At 58.3% G+C, this 27161-nt stretch overlaps 2 protein-coding genes across 5 annotated transcripts in view; both read left to right on the top strand.

Moving 5' to 3' along the window:
• Positions 1–2113, top strand: part of ATP2A3 (ATPase sarcoplasmic/endoplasmic reticulum Ca2+ transporting 3) — a 31929-nt gene extending 29816 nt beyond the window's left edge. For both annotated transcript variants that reach the window (XM_058283748.2, XM_071210394.1), the window contains exon 21: positions 567–2113. In XM_058283748.2, coding sequence (XP_058139731.1) covers positions 567–583 — 17 coding nt within the window. In that variant the 3' untranslated portion in view covers positions 584–2113. The remainder of the gene's footprint in view (positions 1–566) is intronic.
• A 5502-nt stretch (positions 2114–7615) lies between these two features.
• On the top strand, positions 7616–23142 carry P2RX1 (purinergic receptor P2X 1). 3 transcript variants are annotated; one of them, XM_012519003.4, is made up of 12 exons: positions 7616–7852; positions 17585–17732; positions 18024–18095; positions 18515–18599; positions 18861–18957; positions 19238–19318; positions 19564–19705; positions 21395–21522; positions 21897–21987; positions 22338–22403; positions 22775–22876; positions 22984–23142. In XM_012519003.4, exons 1-12 carry the CDS (start codon positions 7716–7718, stop codon positions 23047–23049), a joined length of 1215 nt encoding a protein of 404 aa, XP_012374457.1. In that variant the 5' UTR covers positions 7616–7715; the 3' UTR covers positions 23050–23142. The 3 variants fall into 3 exon arrangements, with proteins under 3 accessions (XP_012374457.1, XP_004477035.1, XP_012374458.1); XM_004476978.4 differs by having other exon boundaries at positions 18530–18599; XM_012519004.4 differs by lacking the exon at positions 18024–18095 and having other exon boundaries at positions 18530–18599.
• The last annotated feature ends 4019 nt before the right edge of the window (positions 23143–27161 follow it).

Consider the following 27161-nt stretch of genomic DNA (forward strand, 5'->3'; position numbering starts at 1 on the left):
CAGTGGGGGACCATCAGAGGGGATGGGGTCGGATTTGGGCTTTAGCGTGACCCCAAGGGTGACGGTGAGGCGAGATGGGGCCTGGAAGCTGGCGGCCGGGCGAGAGGCGATGGGCCTGGTGGGGCCGTGGAGGAAGAGCGTTAGGTGGTAGACTCGGCAGGTATTAGGAAGACTCAGGTGGTAAACGGGACCTGCCAGCCTGGGTGTCTGGGGTGGGGGAGGAGGTAAGAATGGCCCCTTTCTGGACTGCGTGGTGGGTGGGTGCTGATGCCCCAAACTGAAAATGGGTCAAGCAAGAGGAGGAGAATATTTGTTTGGGGGGCACTGTCAGTGGAACATGTGGGGTAAGGGGGGCCTGCAGGACCTCCGGGGGGGGAGGGGTGTCCAGGTGGCATAGACACCTGTGGAGGGGGGCGTTCGGGAGACGCAGCTGGGCCGAGGACAGATAGAGAGCTCTGGGGTTGCTGGTGCCACTGGAGGGTGGGGCTGTCCTGGGAGAAAGGCCAGGAGAGAGGGGGCTGGAAGGAGCACGTGCTTCCTAACGTGCCCTGGGGTGTTTCTTCCAGAAAAAGACCAGAAGTGAGTGCCGGGAGCAGAATGGAGTCTCCAATGAGTGCCTCCGACTGATGGTGCCCACGCATCTGCCCCTCACTCCTTGCCCTGCCTGCCACACTCGCCCGCTTGCTCACTGGGCTCTGCTGGACACACGACAGGCCCCAAGGCCCAGGGGGGCCGCCCCCAGCCTGGCCCTGGTCTGCCCCCACCTCCCTCTGATCCGGGGCGTCTCTAATGCACGTCCTTTGGACTGTCCAAGGCAGTTTGTCCGCCTCCTCCCCGCCCCACCCCCTACACACGCTGTGGGTCTCCGGCCCAGGAGCTACAGCCTGGGAGGGGGCTGCCGAGAAGCCAGAGCTGGCAGCAGCTCTGGAGCCCCCTGACCCCACATCCCGGAGCAGATTCTGGAGCCTCCTGCCGCCTTGTGGGGAGGCAGGGGCGCTCGCTCCAGGCTGGCGCCTCTGCGCCGATGGGGCCTCCTGGGAGCCGGTGGGGCCGGCTCTGACCTCTCGCTGCTTAGTGCCTGCTCGGAGGCCTGGCCTGCCAGGGTGGGGAGGGGCGTGGAAGGGGAACATCTGGGCCCAGCTGTGCACACTGAGGGCGGGCAGCCCCTCTGCTCTGCTTCCGCCGAGTCGGCTCGTGAGGGCTTGAGCCTGTCTCTGTTTATCTGAGCAGGCCCCAGGGGTGGCCCGGTCAGAGCAGACGTGAGCAGCGGGGGAGGAGGGGCTAGTGCCAGGACCCCCCTCCTTCCCCACGGAGACAGCCCGGCTCGGCCACCTTCCCAGACGCAGGTATCCCCTGTCCCGAGCAAGTGAGACAGAACGGCACCTCGGTGTTGTCTGGGGGCACTTCCACCCTGGCTGGGCCAGCAGCGCCACCGTTCCCCGGGGCTGGGTGATGCCACCTTGCGCACGTTTAGGGCCACACCAGTGCCATCCTCCCATGGCCTGGACCCAGTTCTCCCTTGGACTCTCAGCCCCCCATTCCCCCCACCCGTGTCTCAGAGGGATGTCACTAAGGGTTGCAGACTCCCCAAGGCATTCCCTGCCCCCCCCCATTCCATTTGCTGGAGCAGCGCCTTTCTGTGTGGATTGTCAGCTGATAGGAGAAGAGGGTTTGATGGACAATTTTTCTCTTAACTCAGTTTTTGCCACTTTGGCAAATACCAGCTAAGTGTAGGAGAAAACTGGCCATTTGAGTGGCTGTGTGTCTTCGCTCTTTTTAGGGAGTGTAAGAGGGATGATTTTTTATCAGTGAATCGAGACTCACATCCCAGTGCTGGTCCCCAGAATCGAAAGCCCCCCTCGGCCTGCCTTGCAGACGGATGGGGGGGAGTTCTGCAGCCCTTCCCCTGCCCTCCCTCTCCCCTCCCCCCGTGGGCAGGTGCTGAAGGGGCAGGTGTGGAGAGCGGCAGCTTTGGGGTGGAAGCCCCTCTTCTGGTGCCTGGCAGAGTCTGCCTCTTTCCTGCTGGGAGAAGGGGTCTTAATGGGTGGGGGGCCCTGTCCCGTCTGCTGACACGCTGTTTGGTAGAGAAATAAAAGTTGTGTTCCTGGGGCAACGGAGGTCTGTCTGTCTGCTTTCCTGGAGTCTGGTCCCAAGGCCCCTGTCCGCTGGGGGTCTGTGGGGGGCCTACTGGTTGTGCCCACCACACTGCAGGAAATGGTGAGGCAAGGTCTCAGGTCTGGGGTTCCCATATGGCCAGGGGTTGTGGGGGCACTGACTCCCACCTGGGTGGCAGGTGCAGGCCTCAGCCCCCAATCCCGCGGGTCAGGTTCTGCGCGTGTTCAAAGCTCTTTGTCGCATGTTATGACTCCTCTGTCACCACTGAGGAAACAGGCTGGGAAGCCCATGAGGCTGCTCTGACTTAGAACCCCCAGGTTTTTTTTAGGGGGCAGGGGTTGGAGCACAGCTGGCAGCAGGAGCCAGGGGTGCACAGAGGGTGTTCCTTCTGCACGGTTCCTCTTTGAGGCTTCTCAGTCCACAAAATCTCAGACACCCCGTCTTCCCAGATCCTTAACCAGCCCAGTGGGATGGATCGCCAGGGAGTTGGGCTCCATTGTACAGATGAGGACCCCAGAGGGAACAGTAGCCAGCCCAGGAAGACCTGGGGCAGGCCCTCTGAGAGTCTGACCACCCAGCCTGCCTCACTGTGGTGGACGGGCAGGCATGAGCCCAGGCCGGCCTGGGCTCTGGCCTGTGAGGCGGGGCGGCTCCGCCTTCCCAGCAGCCTCTGGGGCTCGGCCAGGCCGGCATCACCTCCACCGCAGCCCAGGCCTGCCAGCTCCCACCCTGCCCAGCTCACAGCGCGGAGCTCGGCAGGCCGCGCTGGGGCGGCCAAGGTAAACAGAGGTTTCCTCACCTCACAGCGCCGCTGCCGCAGGAGGGAATTCCGGGGCAGGACCCAGCACACTTTGACTGGTTCTGTGGTGGTGGCTGCCAAAACGCCCAAGGCCTCGCCCCGCCCCGACTCCAGAGACCAGGATGCTGTGCCGCCTTGTCCCCTACACCTCTGCCCTTCACGGTGGGCCAACGTTAGTGGGAGGAGGGGCAAAATCATGCCACGGCCCAAACCCAAATGTCCATCAGCTTAATTCATTATAACTCCAAATTGGAAATGAGCCAACTGCCCACCAACAGGTGAATGTTATACAAGCTGCTATATACATACAATGGAAGAGTCCTCCGCAATAAAACGATAACTTCTGATACACGCAACACAGGTGACGCTTAGAATTGTGTTGAGTAGAACAAACCAGATACAAAGAGCTTGTTTCATATGATTCCACTTACACGAAGTTCTGAAAAGTCTAAATGAATCTTTTTTTTTAATTTTTTTTTTTTTAATTCCCCTCCCCTCTCCCCGGTTGTCTGTTTTCTGTGTCTTTTTGCTGCGTCTTGTTTCTTTGTCCGCTTCTGTTGTCGTCAGCGGCACGGGAAGTGTGGGCGGCGCCATTCCTCAGCAGGCTGCTCCCTCCTTCGCGCTGGGCGGCTCTCCTCACGGGCGCACTCCTTGCGTGTGGGGCTCCCCTACGCGGGGGACACCTCTGTGTGGCACGGCACTCCTTGCGCGCATCAGCACTGCGCATGGGCCAGCTCCACATGGGTCAGGGAGGCCCGGGGCTTGAACCTCGGACCTCCCATGTGGTAGGCGGATGCCCTAACCACTGGGCCAAAGTCCGTTTCCCTAAATGAATCTTTAGTGACACAGCAGACCAGTGATTACCTGGGGCTGGGGGCTGGGAGGGATTGATGCAGAAGAGCATGAGGGAATGTTCTACGGTGATGGGTTGGAGGTGGGGGCTACAGGCATCTGCCAAAACTCATCAAACTGCACCTAAAATGCATACAGTTTGTTACATATAAATTATACTTCGATACGTTTGGTTCACAAGGAAAAGGGGGTGGGGGATGGGGGCCAGAAAGGAGGTGAGTGGGCATGGTGGGTTGGTGTGGAGGTTTCAGCGTCCTCGAGAGCCCAGGAGCAGAAGCCTACACGAGAGTGCCTGGTGTTTGCGGGGCGGGGGTCTGGCCAGCCCTGAGGAGCCCCATATCCCAGGGGTGAGAAGAGCTGGGGACTGGGGAAGGAGGCAAAGGGTGGAGAGCACCAGGTCTGGTGATAACCTTGGACGCTGAGGAGCTGGGGTCCAGCTGGGGCATGGCCCGTAGTGGGGCTGTAGAAGAGGCGGTGGGGAGAAGCCAGTCCTGGGGACCCCCCTCCCTCCCCGTAGGTGACGACTTCCCCCAGCCTCCCCTTGACAGGCACTGTTAAGCTGGCCCAGGGCATCTGAGGGGCTGGGTGGCGTCAGGGGACTCCCCAGGACACTGAGGCAGGCCCAGATGGTGTGGGGCTTGGACTGGCCTACCCCTGGGAGCAGAGGTGTGGCTCCTGCAACCTCAGGAGGACTCGTAGCTGAGGAGGTCCGGTAGAGCCTGTGCGGACCCCCTCGAGGGCCTGGGCTGGCCCGGGCAGAGGTGGCCCCAAGATGGGCACCGGCCCCCTCCGGGCTCCACAGAGTCGCTAAATTTAGCCAGGCAGGGAGAGGCCGTCCCGGGGCCGAGCACTTGGCAGCAGAGCCTGTCTCCCTACAAGGGCTGGCCCGGTACCCAAGCCGGCCACCCAGCCTTTGGGCTTATAAGGCAGGCTTGGAGGCTCTCAAGTCCTGGAGACGGGGCAGGCTCCAGACCAAACCCTCAGACTTTGGGGAGCCTCCTTCCAGCCACCGGCAGACAGAGAGGCTCCTTGTTGTGTGACTTCTCCAGATCTCAGTTTCCTTATCTGTAAGATGGGGATACTAGTACCTACCTCACAGGGCCGTTGTAAAGATAGACCCGCTGAATTCCAGGGTGGGAAACATGTTGCCACCTGACCCCTCTGCCCCCCACAATGCCTAAAACAAACACAGGCGTCTCACCCTGGGAAAGCTAGAGCTGGGTGGGAAGACAAGAGATGCGATGATCCCAAAGAGGCAGTGCAGGACCAGCGAGAGGGCCTGGTCCTGTCAGCTCTGTCTCTTCCTCCTGGGGAGTTATCAGCTCCTAAAAGGTGGGTCTGGGAATAGAAAGGGAATACTTCTATTTCTCTTTCCTTTGGGGCACACTGAATGCATTAACATCCCTGAGTGAGCCTGTCCTCTGCGCCAGCCGAACTTCAGAGTGCTGGGTGCAGGGCTGAGGCCGCAGTGCCCCGCAAGTGTGTGCGCCAGGCAGGTCTGTCCATCCGTCCAGGTTCAACCAATCTCCTTCCTCCTTCCCTTCTGCCTGCCTTCCCTCTTCCTCCCTTCCTTCCTTCTTCCCTCCCTCCCTCCAGTCCCTCCACCTTTCCCCTTCCCTCCTCCCTCCTTCCCTCCCTCCTGCCTGCCTTCTCTTTTCTCCCTCCCTCCTATCCCTCTCCCTCCCTTCCCCCTTCCCTCCTCCCTCCTTCCTTCCTCCCACCCTCTCTCCTTCCCTCCTGCCTCCTCCCTCCCCCACCTTCCCTCCCTCCCCCTCCTTCCCTTCCCTCTTCCCTCCCCATCCTCCCTCCCTCCCCCTACCTCCCTCCCTCCTTCCTCCCTCCCCTCCCTCTCCCTCTCTTCCCCTCCTTTCCCTCCCCTCCCTCTCCTTCCCTCTCCCTCCTTTCCTTCTCTCCTCCCCCTCCCTCCCTTCCCTACTCCCTCCCTCCCCCTCCCTCCCTTCCCTCCCCCTCCTGCTCTTCCTTTCTCCCTCCCCTCCCTCTCCCTCTCCCCCCTCCTTTCCCTCCCCTCCCTCTCCTTCCCTCCCCCTCCTTTCCTCCTTCCCTCCTGCCTCCTCCCTCCCTCCTCTCTCCTCCCCTCCTTTCTCCCGCCTCCCTCCCTCCCCCCTGCCTCCCTCCCTCCTTTCCTTCCCCCTCCCTCCCTCCCTGGCTCTCCTCTCCTCACGTGAAGGGCCTGTGGGGGAAGGATGGGCACAGTGGGACACAGACCCACTCTCAGCGCCCATCTTCACCCCATCCCAAGCAGCCCATGTCCAGGAGCCTCCTATTTTAAGGGCCGTGGGTCAGGCTGGGAAAGGGGCAGGCTCTTTTGTCTGGGGTCAAGAGCAGGCCAAGAGGATAAGACGCCACAGCTCAGGCTCGGCATCTCTGGGTTTTTCCTTAGAAAAGCCCAGGACGTGCTTCTCGTCAGCCCCTCTTGAAGGTGGCGTCTGAGAGATCCCCACTGCATTAGGGGGAGCTCTACCAGTGCATTCGCGGGAGCTCCACGCAGGTCAGCGCGTGTTTGACGGGGGCGGGCGCCCCGATGCTCAGACAAGCAGCTGTGGCTCGCAACCTAGGGCTTTGGCCCTCAGCGAGTTCCTTGCTGATGGCCTCCCAGGAGGAAGGCTCCCCATCACCGCTGGGGTGGGCTGCCGGCCGGGTGGCTCCCCTGTGGTCCCCCAGGCAGGGTTGAGGTTCCTGCTTCCAACTTGAGCACCACCCTTGGTGAGCTTTGGCAATTCGTTTCTCCTCTCTGAGCTTCAGTTTCCTCATCTGCCTAATGAGGCTTCGGGGGGGGGGGGTCGGAAAGTTAACACGGGGCATCCTTGCTGGCCCCTGGCCCCCCCACCCCCCGGGTGGAGTGTAGGGGCTACAGAGGGACTGTACCCCAAACTCAACAGTGGCCTCAAATTCTCGGTCCTCGGCGTTGTCAGTACCCACCCCCCAGGGACCTCAGCCTGTGAAGAAAGGTTCTGCAGAGGAGGAAGCAGGCAGACAGGCAAGACACTGTACCCCAGCCCCCAGCCCAGTGGTGGCCGCCCAGCCAGGGGTGTGAGACCCAGGCTGTCCGGTGTCAGGCTCCTGGCTGGGCTCAGGGTCCCCGAAGGCTAAGTGTGACAGGGGTGGCCCTGGCCTTGCCTGGGTACCTCCCTCTGCCCTGGGGGAAGTTGAGGTGCCGTTGGGGCAAGACAAATGGTGGGAGAAGTAAGGTCGGGGGTGGACGCTGCTTGGGCACAGGCAGTCTCGGACGCAGAGGGACGACGAATGGAAGATGGTACCAAAACAGGGGCGGGGTCCTACCACATGCTCAGGAAGCCTCTGGGAGTGAGTCGGGAGGCGGCCAGCCCTCCCCTTTGGCCCTCCTGGCTGCAGGCCTCCAGGGACTGAGCCGCCCGCCCCGGGGGTTGGGGGAGGGGAGGGTGTCTGAGGGTGAGGACGGCTCCCTGGCTTGGGGTGGCTCTGGCCTGAGCCTCTCCCAGGCTCTGGCCCCAGCTCTGCCCTGCCGGGTTCACGAGGGGCTGACAGCTTTATCACATCCCCATGGCCGGGGGCCTGTGGTTTCCTGCCAACGACTCCTGTTTCCGGAGGCCCAATAGGGCTCAGGCGGAGCCAGGAGGGGCAGTGGGGCCGGGCCTGGGAGCCCCCCCCCCCGGGTCCCGCCCCCATCTATCTTTGGGAATTTATTTGTCCACGGGCACGGCTGGCCTGCAGTCCATCGTCCGCGGGGGCCAAGGGCTGGACTGACCACCCAGGCGTCTCCCTCCCCACCCAAGCGTCCCCAGCTAACCCCTGACTCCTGACCTCCAGCCCCACCTGCCTGGCCTTCTCTTCCTAAGGGGCTGGGAAGCGCCCAGAAGCTCGGCCGCAGACCTGGGTGCTGACGCCCAGCTAGCCGCGAGAGCGAAGGCCGTGCGGGGGTTCCAGCTCTGAGCCCCCTCCCTGGCCACCGATGGCCCGGCGGCTCCAGGATGAGCTGGCCGCCTTCTTCTTCGAGTACGACACGCCCCGAATGGTGCTGGTGCGCAACAAGAAGGTGGGCCTCGTCTTCCGCCTGATCCAGCTCGTGGTGCTGGTCTACGTCGTCGGGTGAGTCTGGGCCCCCTCCCCGCCGCCCGCTCGCACCAGGCCCCCGCCCGGGCCTGTCCTCCAGGCTCTGGGACGCGCCCCCAGCCGGCCGAGGAGCCCCTCTTTCTCTCCATCTGCTGGAAGACCTTCCTGGCCAACTGTCATGCTATTCAGAAGGAACAGAAACTACAGTGACCGCCCTGTCGTTCTGGGGACACTGAGGCAGAGAGGGGCATATGGTGAGCCAGAGGCGAAGCCTTGCCCCTGAGGCCCCGGTGCCCTTGCGTGGTGAGGGGCATGCAGGGCAGGGCCCAGCAGGCTGCAGGCGCCGAGCCTTCTGCCGCTGACCCCTCTCCAGCCAGGCCGTCTTGAAGACGGGCTGCTTTTCACAGGTGGGTGTTGGGAGGCCACAGAGGGACACGCTCTGCTGCCGCTTCCCCTGCTTAGGTGGGGGACGCCTCGGATGCTGGAGACCCCTGATGCAAGGAGACGCTCAGATTCTGAAGATCTGGGGTCTAGGTGGTGGGGTGTCGGGCAGGGGCAGAGGTCACCTCTGGCTCCAGGGAGGACCGCGCCCCTCTGCACGTCTCTGGACCCATCCCACTGACTCAGGAACGCAGGGACTTCCCCACGGCCTGGCTGCTCTGGGGGCCACGTAAAGGCCGTTTTCCTGGATGCAGCCTGGCAGTCCCCGGGGCCAAGACAGGCCTGGCCAGGGCTGGCACCCGCGAGGGTGGGTGGCCGTGAGCGCATGTGTGAGTGTGCATAAGCTCTGTGCCCGTGCACATGCCCTCGGGTGCTCACAAGCCCATGGGGCTGTGAGTGCGTCAGGTGACTCCGCAGAGGCCCCTGGAGGCCCCAGGCCCGCTGAAGGAGGCTGAGCCCCTCCCGGGCCGGGGGCGCTCGGCAGCCCCGCCTGACTTGGCTGCGTGGTCCTGAGGGCTCTGCCCCTCTAGTCCCCGTGCCCCCGATTTTGCTGTGGGAACAAAGCAGGGCTGTCGAGTGGAGACCCCCAGGATCTCTGGCCTCCCAAACAGCCTTCCCTCTGCCCCACCGGCCCCCAGACCTCAACCTGGTCAGGTGGCGCAGCCAGGACCATCCTCTGACGCCTTTTGGCCTCTGCCTCCCTACTCTTCCCAAACCATGCTGACACCTGCAATCTTGTCTGCACTCGTGAGGGAAACTGAGGCCCAGAGAGGAGCAGTGGGCTGACCGGGTCACGTGGCAAGACAGCAGTAAATCTAGGTTAGAGCAGAGGGCCACGGCCAGGCCTCCGCTGGCCTCCGCTTTCCCCCATCACAAAGGGCGACGGGGAACTTTCCAGTGGGCTAAGGGGGATGGGGTGCCAGGCACTGAGCCCACCATTAGCTTCACTCCTCACCCTCCCTGGGAAGGGGGAGCCCCCTAGCAAAGGCCCAGCCGCTCCTCGCCCAGAGGGGCCACAGCCTCCGAGACTCTGTTTCTGCATCCACATCAGCAGCTGCAAGCAGCATAGGTCCCTCTTTTATTCGGGGCCCAGGACCTTACACCCACCAACCCACCATCCAGCCCTGAACAAATACCCGCAATGACAGGGATCTCCTCCCTTTCCCCCGAGACGGTCCACCCAGTTCCTCATGGGACATGGCCCTCCTCGGTGTCTGCGAGGCTCAGAGACATTGCGTGATTCAGCCACGTTCTTACAGCTCTTAAGAGGCCAAGCCGGGATTTGAACCCAGGTCTGTCTGGCTCCAAAGTTGAGAGTGATATCCTGGGGCACCAACCGGTCCAGGACACACAGCAGGGTCCCTCCCCACCCTATCCCGCTCCCAAGCCCAGGCCTCCAGCTCCAGCTTGGGTTGCTGCTTCTGCTGTCTCTGGCGCCCTCGTCTGGTCACTGCCCAGTGCTGCATGGACCCCTCGGGCAGGAGCTGGCTCAGGCAGGCAGAGAGCCCTTGCCAGCCTGTGCTCGGCCTCAGTTTCCCATCTGTTCCAACCCATCTCAAGAAGTTGTGCTCAGGCTCAACAATTTGCTCTTTTCCAAAATGGGACATGTCTGTCTGAAGCCTGCCCTGTGAACACTGGAGGAGGGTCAGAGGAAGCGTAAGAGTCAAGACCACTGCACGTGTAGGTGACAGATGGCACAGCCCAGAGAAACGGACACAGAGACAGAACTGGGCAGGAGGACAAGCACTGGAGCGCAACAGCTCAGATGAACAGAGGCCCTGGAACTAGAAATGAGAGAGTTAATGAGACAGGGGCCAAGAGACAGAGATGCCAAGAAGCCAGCCGACTGGGAGGGGAACCGGGGCTGGGCTCTCTAGGGCTCCCACTCTTCCCGGAGTCCAGAGAGAGCAGAGGACGCAGGTGCACCTGAGGTCCCACAGGGCTGAGCTGCTCTTAGGCTCAAATTTAGATGGTCTCATCCCTGGTCACGAGGTCCCATTTGAAACTCCTGGGCTCAAAAGCAGCCCTGGGTACCTCTGAACAGAAAGGCCTCCCCACTGGTCCCCCGGAAGCTGCAGAAAGGCAACCGATCAGGACAGGGAGCTGAGGGCCCGTCTTAACGTGGGGAGGGGGAGGAGGAAAGGCCTTGGAAAAGGCACCGGGGCCAGGCAGCCTCTCACCCTGCAGCACGCCTGCACCCATGTCTGGGGTGTGTGTTCTTCCTTTTTCTTGTTTCTCAATAAACACTTCTACTGGCCTCATTAAGAAAAAAAAGTTTTTTTAAATGGTCTCACAGTTAGAGCTGCCCCTGGGAGGTGATGAGCTCTCCGTCCCCGGAGGCGTCCGGACGGTAGGCTTCGGCTGTGCGATGGGCCTCCATCCACGGCCCTGCGGGCGCTGAAGACCTGAAGGTCTGTGTTCCACACGCGACTCGGTGCTAGGGAGGGCAGGGGCAGGGCGCACCTGGAGAGACTCGGAGCCCGGGAAGACAGGGTTGAATTCACTGCAGACACAGGGGGTCCCCAGGGGGCTAGTGAGTGCTGCTTGGGGAGGGGGCCCGGGAGAGGTGGTACCAGTCCTGAGCAAACGCCTGGGGTCCTCAGGCTGGGCTCTGCCGGGCCGCACCTCGCCTCAGCCCGCACCCCTGCCCCGCGCCGAGGCGCGGGGGTCTTGAAAGCGCCTCTTGCCGAAGTCTCCGCGCATGCGCATCAGGGGTAAGGAGAGAGCCGCACGGCGCCGGGAGAATCGGGGCAGGGACCGTCTCCACAGCAGCTTCTCCGCCGAGGGCGTGGGGGGCTCCGTGGGACAGAGGCAGGATGTGGTGGGCAGGGCAGCGCGAGGAGCTGAGGATCATCAGCCCAGACGGGCTGCAGGAAGCGCCCCTTTCATGGACAAACTAGCCAGGAGTCCTTTGGTTCCCAATGATGGAAGACCGATTCAAACTGGATTTAAAGGGAAAGATGGGGGCTATTGATTGGCTTTATGTAACAGAAAGATCAATGTGTGTGTGCCTCAGGCACGGCTGGACCCCATGATGAGGGCTCGGCCGGGCAGGTCTAGCGGGAGATGAGCTCAGGTTGGCCCAGTTGAGTCCTTTTAAAAACTGAGATATAATTCATATACCATAAATTTCACCCTTTTAAAGTGAACTGTTCTCTTTTTTTATACTCACAGAATTGTGCAACCATCACCACTACCTAATTTCAGAGCATTTTCATCACCCCGCATTTTCATCACCCCAAAAAGAAATCTCATATTCAGTAGCCCTCATTCCCCCGTTCCTCCTTCTTCCCAGCTCCTGGCCACCACGAATCTCCTTTCTGTCTCTATGGCTTTGCCTATTCTGGACATGTCATATGAATGGACTCGTACCCTATGTGGCCTTTTGTGTCTGGCTTCTTTCACCCAGTGTAATGTTTACAAGGTTCATCCAAGCTGTGGCACACATCAGAACCTGGTCCCTTTTTACAGCTGAATAATATTCCATTGCATGGATATTCCACAGTTGTTTTCAATTTATTTGCTGATGGCCATTTGGGTTGTTTCTACTTTTTTTGCTTGTTTAATTTATTGAAATATATCACTCATACATAAACATATATAAACAATAAATGTGTAATAGTTGTGAACTTACAAAACGTATATTGCATCTCACCCTACCACCAATAACTTGCATTGTTTTTAAAACTTTTAACTAATAATTAAAGAGCATTGTCAAAATATTACTACAAAACAATTTTCCCCCTAACCAACCCTATTATTATCTTTATATCATTTCTATATGAACATACATTAACAATTAAGTGTATAGTAAAAGGTGTGAACTTACAAAGCAAACGCGCATAACATCATACAGGGGTCCCATACCCCAACCCTTCACCAACACCTTGCATTGTCATGAGACGTTCATTACAAACGATGAAAGAACACTGTAAAAATCTTTCTGCTAATCATAGTCCTTATCTTACATTTGGTGTGTTTTTCCTCCAACCCACTCTATTATTATTTTTTAAATATATTTTTCTATGACAGAAGTTGTAAACTTATAAACAATCATGCACATGTGCAGAATTTCCAAACAACACCCCTTCATCAACACACCACAATGTGGTATGTCATTTGCTACAGATAAAATAATATCATCTGATTGTTACCATGTCCGTAGTGTACATTTGGCTCACATTTTCCATACTCCCTCAGTATCAACACAGTATATCTTTTGCATAGATGCAAGAATATTATATGATTACTACTAACCACAGTCCATAGGTCACTCCAGCTGTATTTTTCCCAAGCTTCTCCACATTCCCAACCCCTGCAGTAGTGATAAGCATTTGTTCTAGCTAACAAAGGACACTCTTGTATCTGTACCATCACCCACAATTTTCCCACCTCTTGGTTTACTGTGCTATCCAGTTCCTAGATTATTCTCAAGCATTCTGTCAATTGGCATTTACATAACTAGACTACCATTTTTAGTCACATCCCCATTTAAAAACTAGCTGTTACTCACTGTGTGTTACCATCCACTCTATACATTTCCACAATTTTACAGTAAAGCTAATTAAAACTTCTACATACATTAAACATCAATAGTCTACTCAGTCCTTCTCTTATCTCCTTTAAGACTCCACCACCTACCACCAAGTCTTGAAGATATTTTCCAACAATTTCTTCTAGAAGTTTTATGGTTCTTGCTTTTGTTTTCAGTTTTTTTAAATCCATTTTGAGTTAATTTTTGGATAAGGTGTGAGATAGGGGTCCTCTTTCCTTCTTTCAGCTTTCGATGTCCAATTCTTTCAGCACCTTTTGTTGAAAGGATTGTTCTGCCCAAGCTGTGTGAGTTTGACAGGCTAGTCAAAAATCACTTGACCATACCTGTGACGGTCTATTTCTGAACCATAAATTTGGTTCCATTGGTCTATAGTGCCTGTCTTTAGGCCAGTACCATGTTGTTTTTACCACTATAGGTAGGTATTATGATTTAAAGTCTGGAGATGAGGGTTCACTTTTCCTAAAATTGTTATGATGTTTCTGGCTATTCAGGACTTCTTACCCTTCAAAATAAATTTAATGATTGTGTTTTCAATTTTTTCTTTAATGCTGGTGGAATTTTTATCAGGATTGCATTAAATCTGTATATCAATTTCAGTAGAATTGACATCTTAATGATATTTAGTCTTCTAATCCATGTGTTTCTACTTTTTTACTATTCTGAACAATGCTGCTATGAACATTTGTGTACCAGGTTTTGTGTGGACGTGTTTTCAGTTCTCTTGGGTGTGTACCTATGAATAGACGCGCTGGGTCATGTGGCAACTCGATGTTTAACTTTTTGAGGAAACACCCAACTGGTTTTCAGAGCGCCTGCCCCAGTTTACATAACTACCAGCAATGCAGGAGGATTCCAGTTTCTCCTCATCCTTGCCAGCACTCTCTTTCCCTTTATTTTATTTTTATTTTTTTTTAAAGGTTCATTTTATTTATTTATTTCTCTCCCTCCCCTCCCCCCAATTGTCTGCTCTCAGTGTCCATTCGCTGTGTGTTCTTTTTTTTTTTTTAAAAGACTTATTTATTTATTTATTTCTCTCCCCTTCCCCCCCACCCCGGTTATCTGTTCTCTGTGTCTACTGGCTGCATGTTCTTCTCTGTCCACTTCTGTTGTTGTCAGCGGCACGGGAATCTGTGTTTCTTTCTGTTGCGACATCTTGTTGTGTCAGCTCTCCGTGTGGGTGGCGCCATTCCTGGGCAGGCTGCACTCTCTTTCACGCTGGGCGGCTCTCCTTATGGGGCACACTCCTTGCGCGTGGGGCTCCCCTACACGGGGACACCCCTGCATGGCAGGGCACTCCTTGCGCGCATCAGCACTGCGCATGGGCCAGCTGCACACGGGTCAAGGAGGCCCCGGGTTTGAACCGCGGACCTCCCATGTGGTAGATGGACGCCCTAACCACTGGGCCAAGTCGCTTCCCTCCCTTTATTTTAATGTGGCCATTCAAGTAGGTGTGAAGTGGCATTTCCTTGGGGCTTCATTTCTTTTTTATGCTGAGTAATACTCCATTGTCTGGCTATACCACATTTTGTTTATCCTTTCGTCTGTTAATGGACATTTGGGTTGCTTCCACTTTGGGGCTCTTATGAATAATTCTGGGATGAACATTCTTGTACAAGCTTTTGTGTAGACATTTGTTTTCGTTTCTCTCGGGTATATACCTAGGAGTGGAATTGCTGGATCCTATGGTAACTCTATCTTTAGCTTCTTGAGGAGCTGCCAAACTATTTTCTCAAGGACCCAGCTGAGGTGCCTGGGAGATGTCTGAGTGGGCGTGGGGGTGGGGGATCACCAGGCAGTTGGAGAATCAGACGTTTGTATAAATTTCTTGAGTGTAGAATTGTGTTGGTTTCATTCACTTCAGTGTTTTCAGAGCTTGACACATAAAATGGGCTCGATAAATATTTGTTGAAGGACTAAATGAGCCAGAGGAATCGAGTCTCAGGAAAGGGTGCTGCTCTGGAGATAGAAATCTGGGGACACAGTGTGTCTGTGACAGCTCATGCGGGGGGCTGCCTGAGCTGAGAATAGAACAATGGGGGTGGGTCGACACCGAAAGGGGAATCGGTGAAGGAGGACCAGAGAGGAGGAGGTTTTATTTATGAAGTGCCTGCGGCTTGCCAGGCACTGTGCTAATTCCCTTAAAGAGAACTCGCAGAAACTTACACAGTTAGGGTTCAGCCTGTCATGCTGCCTTGATAAATATCTGCTGACAGAGCAGCAGTTTGAGGCAGGTGCCATCACTTCCATTTTTACCAGTCAAGAAGGGGGGGCTCGGCTGATTCGCCTCGAGCTTGAGGCTGCCCGGCTGGTAAGGGTCAGTGCTGACCCGAGCCTGGATGTGTGACCCTAGAGGACACGGTCTTGGCGCCTCACCACCTGGCCTTCTCCACAAGGTAGAACGGAGGGGACAAGTTTCTGGAGGTGGGGGTGCTTCCAAAGGTGCTGGCTGGCACTAGTCCCCCTGGGTGGCCATCCCGGTGTGGTGACAGCAAGGCCAGGTCAAGGCAGTTCTGGCTTTGGAGGGGCGGGCAGGGCGGCGGGGGAAGGAGGCGGCTGGTGGCAGGGTCAGTCCCAGAACTGAAGCCGCTGATGCCAGGTTTGACTTTCCTGTTTGATCCCCAAGATCAACAGCCCCGAGGAGGCCTCCCAGAATTGCGGCCTCTGCGGTGCCGCCTCCCCTCTGGCTCACGGCTCCCGGCAGACCCGGCGCTGCTCCGGGCTGGGGCAGGCTCCAGGCCGGGTCCGGGGCCTGCGGTCTGCTCGCTGCTTGGGAGGGACACTCCCCCAGGCCTCAGTTTCCCCATGTAGATTCCGAGGAGTTGGTACTGGACAAAGAGAGAAATGCTCCAGGATATATGTGTGGCAGGAGGCGCGAGGCAGAGAGGGGTCCATGGCCACCCAGAGGGGTTCAGAATGGGGAGCAGCATCTCACCCCCGACCCAGGACAAATCTTTCGAGCCTTGGGTGCCGAGTCAGAGGCGTTCATGGAGGAAGGGCCTCAGTCTCCCGACCTGGAGCTTGCAGGGGGACCTTCGTCATGCTCCGCCTGTTGCACCTGAGACCTGCAGGGGGCAGCAGTGACCAGGCTTGGGCTTGGGCAGCCCCGTTTGGCTTCAGGGCCAGGCGGCTGGGAAAACGAGGGGTGTGGACTGTGGGAGGGAAGGGGAAACTGGGCTGCCTCCCTGGGCCTGGAGCAGGGAAACAGCCCCCAGAGAGCTAGCAGTTACCCTGGGACTAAGAGGTCTGGGGGAGTCCTGTTACCAGGGCCATGTCCTAGGGGAAGAGGGGAGCGCCCGAGTGCCCCCTTTGAGCTCTGACTGGACAGGTGGGCTGGGGTGGGGTGAGGGGTGAAGAGGGCGTGACACACCTGCCCATAGCCAGCCACAGCCACAGAATGTGTGGGCAGATTTGCCCTGAATATACACCGCTACACACTCAGATGGGCACCACAAGCACCCAGGCAGGTGCCTGAGTCTCCAGGAAGAGTCTTTCCTGAAGGAAGGGACCACACCCTGGCGAGGCGTGGTATCCAGGACTCTTCAGCTGTAAGCAACAGAAACCAAACCCAAACCGGCTAAACTAAGGGGAGGGAATTCACTGACTCCTGTGACTTGGGACGTGATTTTATGTGTGCTTCAGGCATGGCTGTGGTGTGCCAACGACACCAGCCTCTCTCCATCTCCTGGCCAGGCTGTCCTCAGGATTGCCTTCATTTTCAGGCTTGCCCTCTCTTGTGAGGTGGCAGAGTGGCTGACCACAGTTTTGGACTTGCTGTCATTCTTCTTAGCCACCCAGCAGAGAGGATGTCTCCCAGGAATTCCCAGAAAAATCCTAGCCTCACTGCTGAAATGCCTGGGGTCACGTGCCCACCCTTAAACCAGCTACTGCTGCCAGGGGGTTGAACACTGATTGGCAAGCCGTGATCGTGTGCCCTGGGCCTGGGGGGGCGGGGCGGACCCACTGACCCTCACAGACTGAAAGTGGAGCATCAAAGAGGCGGGGATTCTTAATACTAAGAAGGGCAGGTCAGAATCACCCGAGAAATCAGGGAGGCCCCAGCCTAAGCCATCCCCACGGGGCCTACAGCGGTTTTCCTTCCAATCCCCCTTCCCAGGGGCTCCCCAGGGCTGGGGTACTAACAACTAACCCTCAGGGCCAGTCCCCTTTCTAAGTGTTTTCACACACGTTACCTGACTTAACACACAGCAACCAGTAGAGGCTGATACTATTGCCCTCGTTTTACAGAAGAGGAAACTGAGGCACAGAGGAATTAAATAGCTTGCCCCCAAATCATACAACCAGTGGGGCTGGGATTCAAAGCCAGGCTGCTGGGTGCCCAAGGCCAGGCTCTCAGGGTCACGTCCTGCAGCTTCTCTGGGGAGGACCTTAGGACGGCAGGAGCACTGTGGGAAGGAGGTTTGGGGTCCAGGCCATACCCCCGTGCCTCAGGAAACCCTACCCATGGAAAGGGCTCTGAAAAAGTCTCTCAGTGGGCCTCCTCCAGGGCCACTAGTATTTTCAGAGTGAAAAGAATGGTGGAGCTCCAGGCACAAGCCGCCTGGAGGAGGCAAATGAGGCTCTCTTCCAAGTAGCCTGAACTGTAGCTTGAGGAGCAGAAAGTGGCTCAGAGGTACATCTGGGGAGAACAGGGAGAGGACTAGAAGGTGCCAGAAAGGGCTGAGGCCTGTCTGTCCACATCCCCGTCCCCAAATGGCCCTGCCCAGCTCTGGCCTAAGCCACAGCCCCTCTCCACCCCCTGCAACTCCCCGCAGGTGGGTGTTTGTCTACGAGAAAGGCTACCAGACCTCCAGCAGCCTCATCAGCAGCGTATCTGTGAAACTCAAGGGCCTGGCCGTGACCAATTCCCCAGGCCTGAACCCCCAAGTCTGGGATGTGGCTGACTACGTCTTCCCAGCCCAGGTAAGCTGCTGCAAGGGTACACCTTCCACCCACAGGGCCTGGCTCAGAGCTGGGTTGGGCTGCTGCCTTGGGTTCCCAGGGACTTACGGAAAGGGCATTCTGGGCCTCAGTTTCCCCTATCTGTGAATGAAAGACAGAAGCGGCTTTGAAATATCACCCCACCCCGACCTGCTGGGCTATGGCGCCTGCTACGTGGGCTCTAGCAGCCTGCTGGGGCAGGATTGGGTTCTTGAGGCTGTTTTCCCAGCACCAAGACCTGCCCCCCCTTCTCCCCTTGCGCCTCACTTCCAGGGGGACAGTTCCTTTGTGGTCATGACCAATTTTATCGTGACCCCCCATCAGGTGCAAGGATACTGCGCAGAGGTAAAGACTCCTGCCCCCACTCCCTTCTTAGACCCACACAGGGAAATAGCACGAAAGGGGGTGAAGCCACAGACGCTTCCTGCAGGGGCCCAGTGTGGAATTTCAGGCCTGGTTTCACAAGAGTAACAAGCATGCCTGGGGCCGGGCCTTCCCTCCCAGCAGGGCGCCAAGCTGGATGCCGGGCTCCCAGTGCCCATCTGCGGCCCCTCCCCTTTGCCCCACTTCCCCACCCCCTGCCTGCTGACACCAGCAGCAGGGCAGGTCCTTGGCAAGCAGGATGGGAGGAGGATGGGGGGTTGGAAGCTGTCAGCTGGGGTCACCCCAAAAGGGTCTGAGTCTCTGCCCCACGCCTTCCCTAGGGCCCTGGGGGCGGGAAGGGCTCTTCTCGGGACCCTATCTGAGGGGTCTAGGGCCAGCAGCTCTCCCCTCCCCAGCATCCGGAAGGGGGCACATGCAAGAACGACAGCGGCTGCACCCCCGGGAAGGCCGTGCGGAAGGCCCAGGGTAAGTCAGCCCCCAGCCCTCTCCCCCCCACAGTCCCTCTCAGCTCCTGGGGCCCGCCCTGTCTCACCCCCACCCACCCCAGGCGGCCCCCCATCAGGAAGTCCTTCCGTTGCTGGCCCTCCTGCCACCCTGATCTTGGTCTGCCCTGTCCCAGAGCTCTTGGGGGCCCCATCACTGGGGGCTCCTAGGCGTGGAGCCTGGGGGGCCTCATCTGCACCCCCAGATCCGGGCAGGCACTCAGGGGCTCCTCCGTCACCCCAGGCATCCGCACAGGCAGATGTGTGGCTTTCAACGTGACAGTGCAGACGTGCGAGATCTTCGGCTGGTGCCCCGTGGAGGTGGACGACGACATTCCACGGTAATGCCCTGGCCTCCGGGGGGCCGGGAGCGGGACCCCGACCCCGGACAAGGAGCATCCGGGATCTGAATTCTGGGAAGGATGCAGCCGCCCTTCTGACCCCTCACTCCATCGTGCAGCCCGGGCCAAAGGGGCCTGGGAGCCCACCCCCACTGCACACCCGCCCACCCCAGCCTCCAGGTCCCGGGGGCCCTCGCCGCCCCCACACACACGGGGCCCCACTCTGCGGGGGGCACGCGGGGTCCTGGGGAGGACAGCGAGTGAGTGCGGTCCCCCCCAGCCCCGCCCGTCTCCACGAGGCCGAGAACTTCACTCTCTTCATCAAGAACAGCATCAGCTTTCCCCGCTTCAAGGTCAAGAGGTTTGTGGGGATCTCAGGCAGAGGCACGGGGGGCTCCCGAGGGGGCTCCAGCGGCCCAGTGGTCTCCGTCTCCCTCCATTCCTGCGGATTCCACCCTGGAGGCAGGGGCCGGGGTGGGGCCCTGGGGGGGGGCTGCCTTTGCTTCCCAGGGGCTTGTGGAAAGGGCCTTTCTGGAGCCCGTGAGGGGTCCCCAGAGCTCCGGGGCGTGGTGGGCACCCTCCCCGCCGGCACCTCCGTCCCCACAGGCGCAACCTGGTGGAGGAGGTGGACGCCACCTACTTGAAGAGCTGCCTCCACCACAAGACCACGCACCCGCTGTGCCCCGTCTTCCAGCTCGGCTACGTGGTGCAAGCGTCAGGCCAGAATTTCAGCGCCCTGGCGGTGACGGTACGCGGGTTGGAGCCAGGTGAACGGGAGGGCAGGGGCTCGGCGTCACCGGGCCAGTAAAGATTTGTCAGGCCCAGCTAATCCCCCCACCCCGCTGTCTCCCGGACCTGGGTATTGTCAAGGTCTGGTCTGTCCCTAGACCCGGGGGACCTGAGGATCGGGCCTGCATCCTCAGCACGTCCCTGGCACAGGAGAGACGGCGACAGTGAACAGGAGTGGGTGGGTGTTGTCCCCTGGCTGTCAGCTGAGGTCCCGTTGCTTTTAAGTGTTACGTAAAAGCAGCTCAAACCCCATAGCCCGTGGCCGCTTGGGGTCTTGGAGCAGCAGTCCCTTTGGCACACACACCTGTCCGACTGGGTTCAGGTCCCGGCTCTACCCCAAATGAGCAGCGTGAGCTCAGACAAGTCTCTTAAGGGCTACATGTCGAAGTTGCTGCCTCTGAAAGTGGGGACAACAACAGGCCAGTCTCGGGGGTTGTCTTGAGGGTCTCGGGAGTTCAGTCCTGCCTGCACGGGGTGACCCTAGGGACTGGGCTTTCTAGTCCTCCTGTGGCCACAACTCAGGCTCAGACTCGAGCCTCTTCTCTGCCATGTCCTAAAAAAGCCCGCTGTTGTAAACGCAAAAAACCCAAAACAAAACATCCACAAAAAACTCATCACAACACAGCAGGGGTCACCACACTTTTTCGGTAAAGAGCCAGACTGTAAATCTTTTCAGTTTTGCGGTCTCCGTCACAACTACTCAACAACACTGCTGCCACGGGGTGAAAGCAGTCCCAGACGACAGGCGGCTGCCCGGCAGGGCCCGCCTCCGCCCACCCGCCGCAGTTGGTGGACCCCTGCGGGGCTTTCCACTGAAGCAGCACAGCACCCAGGAGCTGACGTTTTCATGCCTCCCTGTTCCTAAAACGCTCCCGCCGTCCCCCACTGGGACTTTCTCACTGATCACCATCTTATACAGGTGCCAGCCCCCGGGGAGGCTGGTTGCCCCGTTCTCTGGCGCCTGCTCTAACTCTTTCCTGCTGTTCGACTCACTACCCGACCCCCCCCCCCCAGTCCCTTGCTTTGCCTTGCCCAGAGGAGTTGCTCTTTCTCAAATTTTTTCTCCCCACTACATGTCTTTAAAGATTTCCTCTTGAATCCAACAACTATTTGCCCAGCTCCCAAGCTGTGACTCGTGCTAGGCACTCAGGAGCCAATAACAAATGGGGGACAGGCCCACCCTGGTGGAGCCTAGAGTCTTAGAGAAGGCAGGTGAATAAATAATCACTCGAAAACATGCGGCTGCCAAGTGACAAGTGTTTCCCCAAAAAGCATGCAGAGTACAACACGAGGTAATAACAGGTATTATTTTAGATTCAGGGGTGGTGTTCAGAGGCTTCTCAGGGGAAGCAACTGAAAGAGGAGTAGTAAAAAAAAAAAAAAAAAAAAGAGTAGTGTAGACCTGGGGGAATAGAATGTGCAAAGGTCCTGAGGGAAGAAGTTGGTGTATTCTAGAAACTGCCAGAAAGCTGGAGTGCGATGGGCAGGAGGTGAGGCCAGAGAGGCGACGGGACATCTACCCCGATGCAGCGTCTTGGTGTCTTCTCTCATCAAGTCTTCCCTCTTCAAGACGCTGCTGGCACCAGCTGTGAGACAGGAGTGTCTTGATCCTGAGACCCCAAGTCTCCAATGCCTGTGTCCCTGGCAGGGCGGGGTGGTCGGCATCACCATCGACTGGAACTGTGACCTGGACTGGCACGTGCGGCACTGCAAGCCCATCTACGAGTTCCACGGGCTGTACGAGGAGAAGAACCTGTCCCGAGGCTTCAACTTCAGGTGCCCCTTCCTGGACTCCTGCAGGCCTTTCTGCTCTCAGAACCCCTTGGGCACAAGCCGGGAGCAAGCCCTTGGAGGCTGAGGCCCCCTGCCCCTGCGTCTCAGGCCCCTGGAGGCCCACCTGGCCAGTGACTGGCCGGCGAGATCGACTGCCCGGGAGCTGGGGCGAGGATGGCGCAGGGCGTCCCGGAATTGTCGGTCCATCTGCGGCCCAGGCTCCTGCCTGCGCCAACCCTGCCGGACCCTGCCCCTCCCTGGGTTGCCCCCCTTCTACAATCCTGGAGGGCAGGGGGCTGCGCTCCGGCAGTCCCGAGGCGCTCCGGACCCCGGGCGGTTCTCCATGGTCCTCCCCTGCACCTCCACCCCTCCCCAAGGTTCGCCAGGTACTTTGTGGAGAACGGCACCAGCCACCGTCACCTCTTCAAGGTGTTTGGGATCCGCTTTGACATCCTGGTGGACGGCAAGGTGAGGGTCCAGCAGGTGCCGGGGGGGGGGAGCCAGAGGAAGATTCTGCACCTGCTGAGTGTCTTTGGGGTGCCTGCAGTTCTGGACGACAGGAATTTGGACGGGGTTCCTTCAGCAGTTCTTACTCCTAATAACGGATGGGGTGTGGGCACTGTCGAAGGCAGGGCCGGGGGCCTCTCCTCCCTCACCATCTCCCTGGGTCCAAGGAAGCGGCTGCAGGACTGGCAGCAGGGTCCCCGCCCGGAGCCTGAGTAACAGTCGAGGGTGGGGAAGGTTGCCTTTCCCAGGCCTGCTGGTCCCAGGACGCCTTCTGGCTGCGAACTCTTTCCTCACCTGCGTCCTGCCCCCAGGCTGGGAAGTTTGACATCATCCCAACGATGACCACCATCGGTTCCGGGATTGGCATCTTTGGGGTGGTAAGTGCTGGGGTCACAGGTCACTGTGAGGGGGGCAGCCCCTCCTCTTCCACATCTCGGGAGCACCAGGTCCCTCACCCCAAAACTTGTCCGTGATTGTCCGTCAGGGCTGGGCAGCAGACGCCCACCCCATCACCCTAGACCTAGAGTATGTCGTAGGAAACCGAGGCCCACGGCCGGGGCAGGACAGAGGTGGGCCGGGGCAACGCCTCACCCCCCATTCTCACCCCGTGGGTCATTTGAAGAAACTGAGGCCAAGAGCAGGGCAGGGTTCGGCCGGGGCCAGGTGGTCAGTAGGGACTGGAAGGGGGTCTGGAGGCTCTGATCCCCACCCCCTGGGGCCCCATGATCTGTCCACCCCCCGCCCCCAGGCGACAGTTCTCTGTGACTTGTTGCTGCTCCACATCCTGCCCAAGAGGCACTACTACAAGCAGAAGAAGTTCAAGTACGCGGAGGACATGGGGCCAGGGCCGGTAAGAGAACTCTCGAGGGGAGCCTTGCAACGGGCTCAGGCCCCCGTGTCGTGTGGAGGCCCCGCTGCACCCCCAGGGCTGACCGCGGTTCCCCTCCGCACACGCAGGACGAGCGGGACCCCGCAGCCACCAGCTCCACCCTGGGCCTGCAGGAGAACATGAAGACATCCTGACCTCCCCACCCCCGCCGGGGCTCCGCTGGGGTCCCAGCCCGCGCAGAGGCGTCGCCCCAGGAGCGCTCCTGCCAGGTTGCCCACAGTTCAGGATGGGCGCTGGGAGAGGCCCGTGCCGCCCTGGGCGCCAGCTCCCACCCTGCACGCCCCCAAGGCAGAGCCTGCATGGCCTGGGCTGCTTCGCGGCGGGAAGGGCTGGGCTGCGGGCCCTCCTGCACACCTGGACCCTAGCTTTGTGCTTCTCCCTCTGGGTCTCATCTTCCAGCGCCTCCAGATCCGCACTCTCCAACCCTGCAGCCGCCAACCACCATCAGCTCTTTTTTACATGAACTAAAATTGTATAATATGAAAAATTCAGTTTCTCAGTTGAACTAGCCACAGCTCAACTGCTCAGTGGACACAGGTGGCTAGTGGCTGCTGTGCTGGACAGCACATAGTGACACTCTCACCATGGCAGAAAGTTCTGTTGAGAGGCTCTGCTCACACCTTGTTTCTTGCTGGCCTCAGATTTCCCTGAGGAATGTCTCAACTGTAGCCCACCCAGCCTGTCCCAACCAGGATCTCGGGGGCTGGGGCCACACGATCTGCATGGTTAGCAAACTCCCCAGGACATTTTGAAACCTACGTTTAAGAACCTCTGCCCTAGAACTTTCTGAATCTATGCCCCTGCTCAGGTGCCAGACATGACCTGGGCCTGTATCTCCTGGCAAGGTCCAGGCACCGAGCGGGGTGTGAGACACCTGGGCAGGTGTGTGGCTCGCTCACCTGCCACATAGTGTGTCATGCACACACGGCACCTAGATGTGCGCACCCTCGCCGTGCTCACCCACCACAGGCCCACACTCCCGTCCACACCTTGTATTTGAGAAGCTTGGCCCCTGCAGACACACCCACCTGAACACACCTACACCCCCAAGCAAGAGACATGGTCCCTGCCATGTCACCTCCCAGGGGGACTGCTGCTCCCCAAACGTATCACACCAGAGCAGCTCCTTCTGCCCATGCGCCGTTACTCAGCTACCTCGGGTCGGGTGGGAGCCTTGGCCAGACGCTGGGTTCTCTGCCTGTGGCCCAGCTCCAGCTCCCAAGCCCTGCCTGGCTCTGTGTGAACACAAGGTCTGGGGAAAGTGAGGGGGTGGAGCACAATAAAAGGGATGATGAGAAGCCTCTGCCTTCTGCATTTTCTTCCCAGCCCTCTCTGAAGGGAACTGGGGAACTGAGCTGAGCGATCTCGGTCCCTCCTGCTCTGTCGGGGAGGATGTCGTGAACCCACTCTTGTGCCCTGAACCCAGCAGGGTCAGTGCTGGGAGCCGGCTCACCACTGGATACTGGGTCCCCTGACCGCCGGGCCTCTTCCGCAGTCCCCCACAGGTCCCTCCTGCGGCTCTGGGAAGCCTGGCCCCGGGACTAGCAGAGAACCCCGGGAGTGGCCTCCTAAAGGCCAGGGGGAGCAGCAGCCTGGTTGTCCAGGAGGGAGTTCTGAGGGACTCCCAAAGAAGGCAGGACGGCTTGCCTGGAGATAGTGTGGAAGATTCTCTAGGGCCCCCGCTTGGGCACCACCTCCAGGTCTGGACGTACAGCACACGTGGGGGCCTCAGGGCACCCCACCATCACCACGCTCTCTCTAGACCAGTGTGGTCCATCCAGACGTCCTGCGGTGATGGAGATGTTTTCTATCCGGGCTGCCCAATGCATCCGCCCCAGCCACAGGCGGCCGACGAGCACTCGAAAGGTGGCTAGTGCAGCTGAGGAACTGAGTTTTCCCATTTATTTACTTTTCGCTAACCTAGCCAGTCACAAGGCCAGTGGCTACCATATTGGGCAGCATGGGCTCACTCTCCCTTCTCCCTCAGGCCCTTGGCCCTCTGCCCAAGAACACCCCCTCAGATTTTAGGAGACAGAACCGCCCTCCTCCGCCTTCTCTTTCTTCTCCAAAAATACCTGTTTGGTTCCTCCTGCCCTCTTCCCTCTTCAAAGAGCAGAATAAGGATTACTCTTCCCAATCCAGCCCTCTGACCAGCCCAGAGGGCTTCTCATAGAGGCTGTCTCTTCTTGCCTCTGCTCCTGTACTTCTCCCCTCTTCTGCCTCCTTCTTGCCCCAGGGCCCCTCAGCTACGCCCTCCTTTCACCACCACCCTTCCAGAAGCCCAGCCAACTTCACTTCCCTTTGTGTCCTTGCCCTTGGCGTCCACCTTCACCACTTCTAGATATCCTCGTCAAGGTCACTAGCCAAATCCAAGCACAGTGTCATCCTCTGTCACTGCTGACCAAGCCCTCCTTGTTGAAAGAATTCTGTCCAGCAGCCTCTAGGATCCAATCGCTGCTGATTTTCCAGCCAGCTTGAACTGTGGCTCAGCCACAACTCAGTGTGTCCTTGGGCAAGCTGCTGAACTCTCCAAGCCTCCTCTGTGAGTCAGGGGCAGTGATGGCCTCTGCTAGGATTGGGGTGAGATAAGATATGTACAGTGCCTAGAAGAGTTTGTGTTTTGCCCTCAACCTATCTGCCCTTTTCATGGTGAAGTCAGTCCCCCCCTGTCTATTCTTCCTGGTTCTTGGCTGGGCATGTGGCTTCCTAGAACGGAGGTTGCACTTCCTCTTGCAGCTGGGTCTGGTCAAGGGACCAAGCTATAGCCATTGGCATGTATGTGGATGTGTCATGAGGCAGTTTCCAGGAATTTTCCTTAGAAGAGAGCTAGCGCAGATCTTTTGCCCTCTTCTTTATCCTTTTCTCCACCTCACTGCCTGGAATATGAATGTGATGGGTGGAGTTCTAGTTGCCATGCTGGACCATGAGGATAAGAGCTATACCCAGAGGTTGCTGGAGCAGCGAGTAGAAGCAGCCCAAATCTGGAAGGGCTTTGTGGAGCAGAGCTGCCACATCAGTCTATGACTGCCTGCCTGCGTCTAGGCTTTTATGTGGGATTTCTGTTACTTCAGCCAAACCTGGTACAGAGTTCTTTCCCCCTCTAAATGCAGTTGTTCCTGGGGCTCCTGCTTTGTTTGCTGAGTGATCTCACCCCTCCCCTGCTCTAATTACAATATGGGTCCTTTCTGAGGACTCCAAAAACTTTGTGTCTCTCGGGCCCAGCCCCCTTTTCTCAACTCCAGCCCCACACAACCAACTCCCCAGTAAACATGTCCAATTAGTCATTCATTCGACAAACATCTATTTAATAATCACCCACAATGTGTCAGGCTGTGTGCCAGATGAATCAGGCACAGTATCTGCTGTCAAGTCAAGAGGGGATATAGGCTGGTAAACGGATGCTGGGTAAAGGTAACTCTTCCTGTATTAGGCAGTGGGAAGGTAGTGGGGAAGGTTTCCTGGAGGAGGGGACATTGAATTGAGCCCTGAAGGCAAGTAGGAGTTAGGCAGGCAGGTAGGTAAGAGCGAGCTTATTGGACCTACTCTCAGGGCAGGAGGGAGCCAAGGAAGATTCCTAAGGAAGAGCTGACGAGTGGGACTTGTGTTTCTGAAAGATTACTTGGGCTGCCAGGTGGAGAATGGCTAGTGGGGGTGAGACCGGATACCGGAGGCCAGGGAGGAGGCTGCGGCAGCAATCCAGTTACAAGGTGGTGGCCTGAGCTAAGGGAGGGTTGCAGGGGTGGAGAGAATGGAAAGGACTCCAGGGGTATTTAAGAGGCAGCCTGGCAGGGCTTGGTGATTGACTGGCTGGGGCAGGAGAGAGGTAGGCTGGGTGACTTCCAGGTTTCTGGCTCCAGTTTGAGACTGACACAGGCCAGGTTTGGGAGGAAACCATGTGGGGCTCAGCCTGCAAGCAAGTAGTGGAGAAGCCAGAGGAGTCACAAGAGGAGGGTTTAACATCAGTGAACAGGGAGCTCTTGAGCTCTCCGGGGAGGACTGGGGGAGAGGGGACACAGCCTCCAGGAGCAGCCACCGTGTCCCGGGGAATCCATTCCCCCTGCCCCAATGAAGCCATTCCTGTCCTCTGCTCGCTGGGCCCTTCCCCAAACACGAATCCGACTCCGACTCCAGCACTCCCTGCCGAACCGCTTCCCGGCTCCCCTACTCCCCACCCCGCAAAAGGCCCGACTCCTGGGCCTGCCACTCACGGCCTTTCCCTCGGGCCTCAGCCCCGGCTTCACACGCG

Source organism: Dasypus novemcinctus, chromosome 21 (genome assembly GCF_030445035.2).
Source record: "Dasypus novemcinctus isolate mDasNov1 chromosome 21, mDasNov1.1.hap2, whole genome shotgun sequence".
Taxonomy (NCBI): domain Eukaryota; kingdom Metazoa; phylum Chordata; class Mammalia; order Cingulata; family Dasypodidae; genus Dasypus; species Dasypus novemcinctus.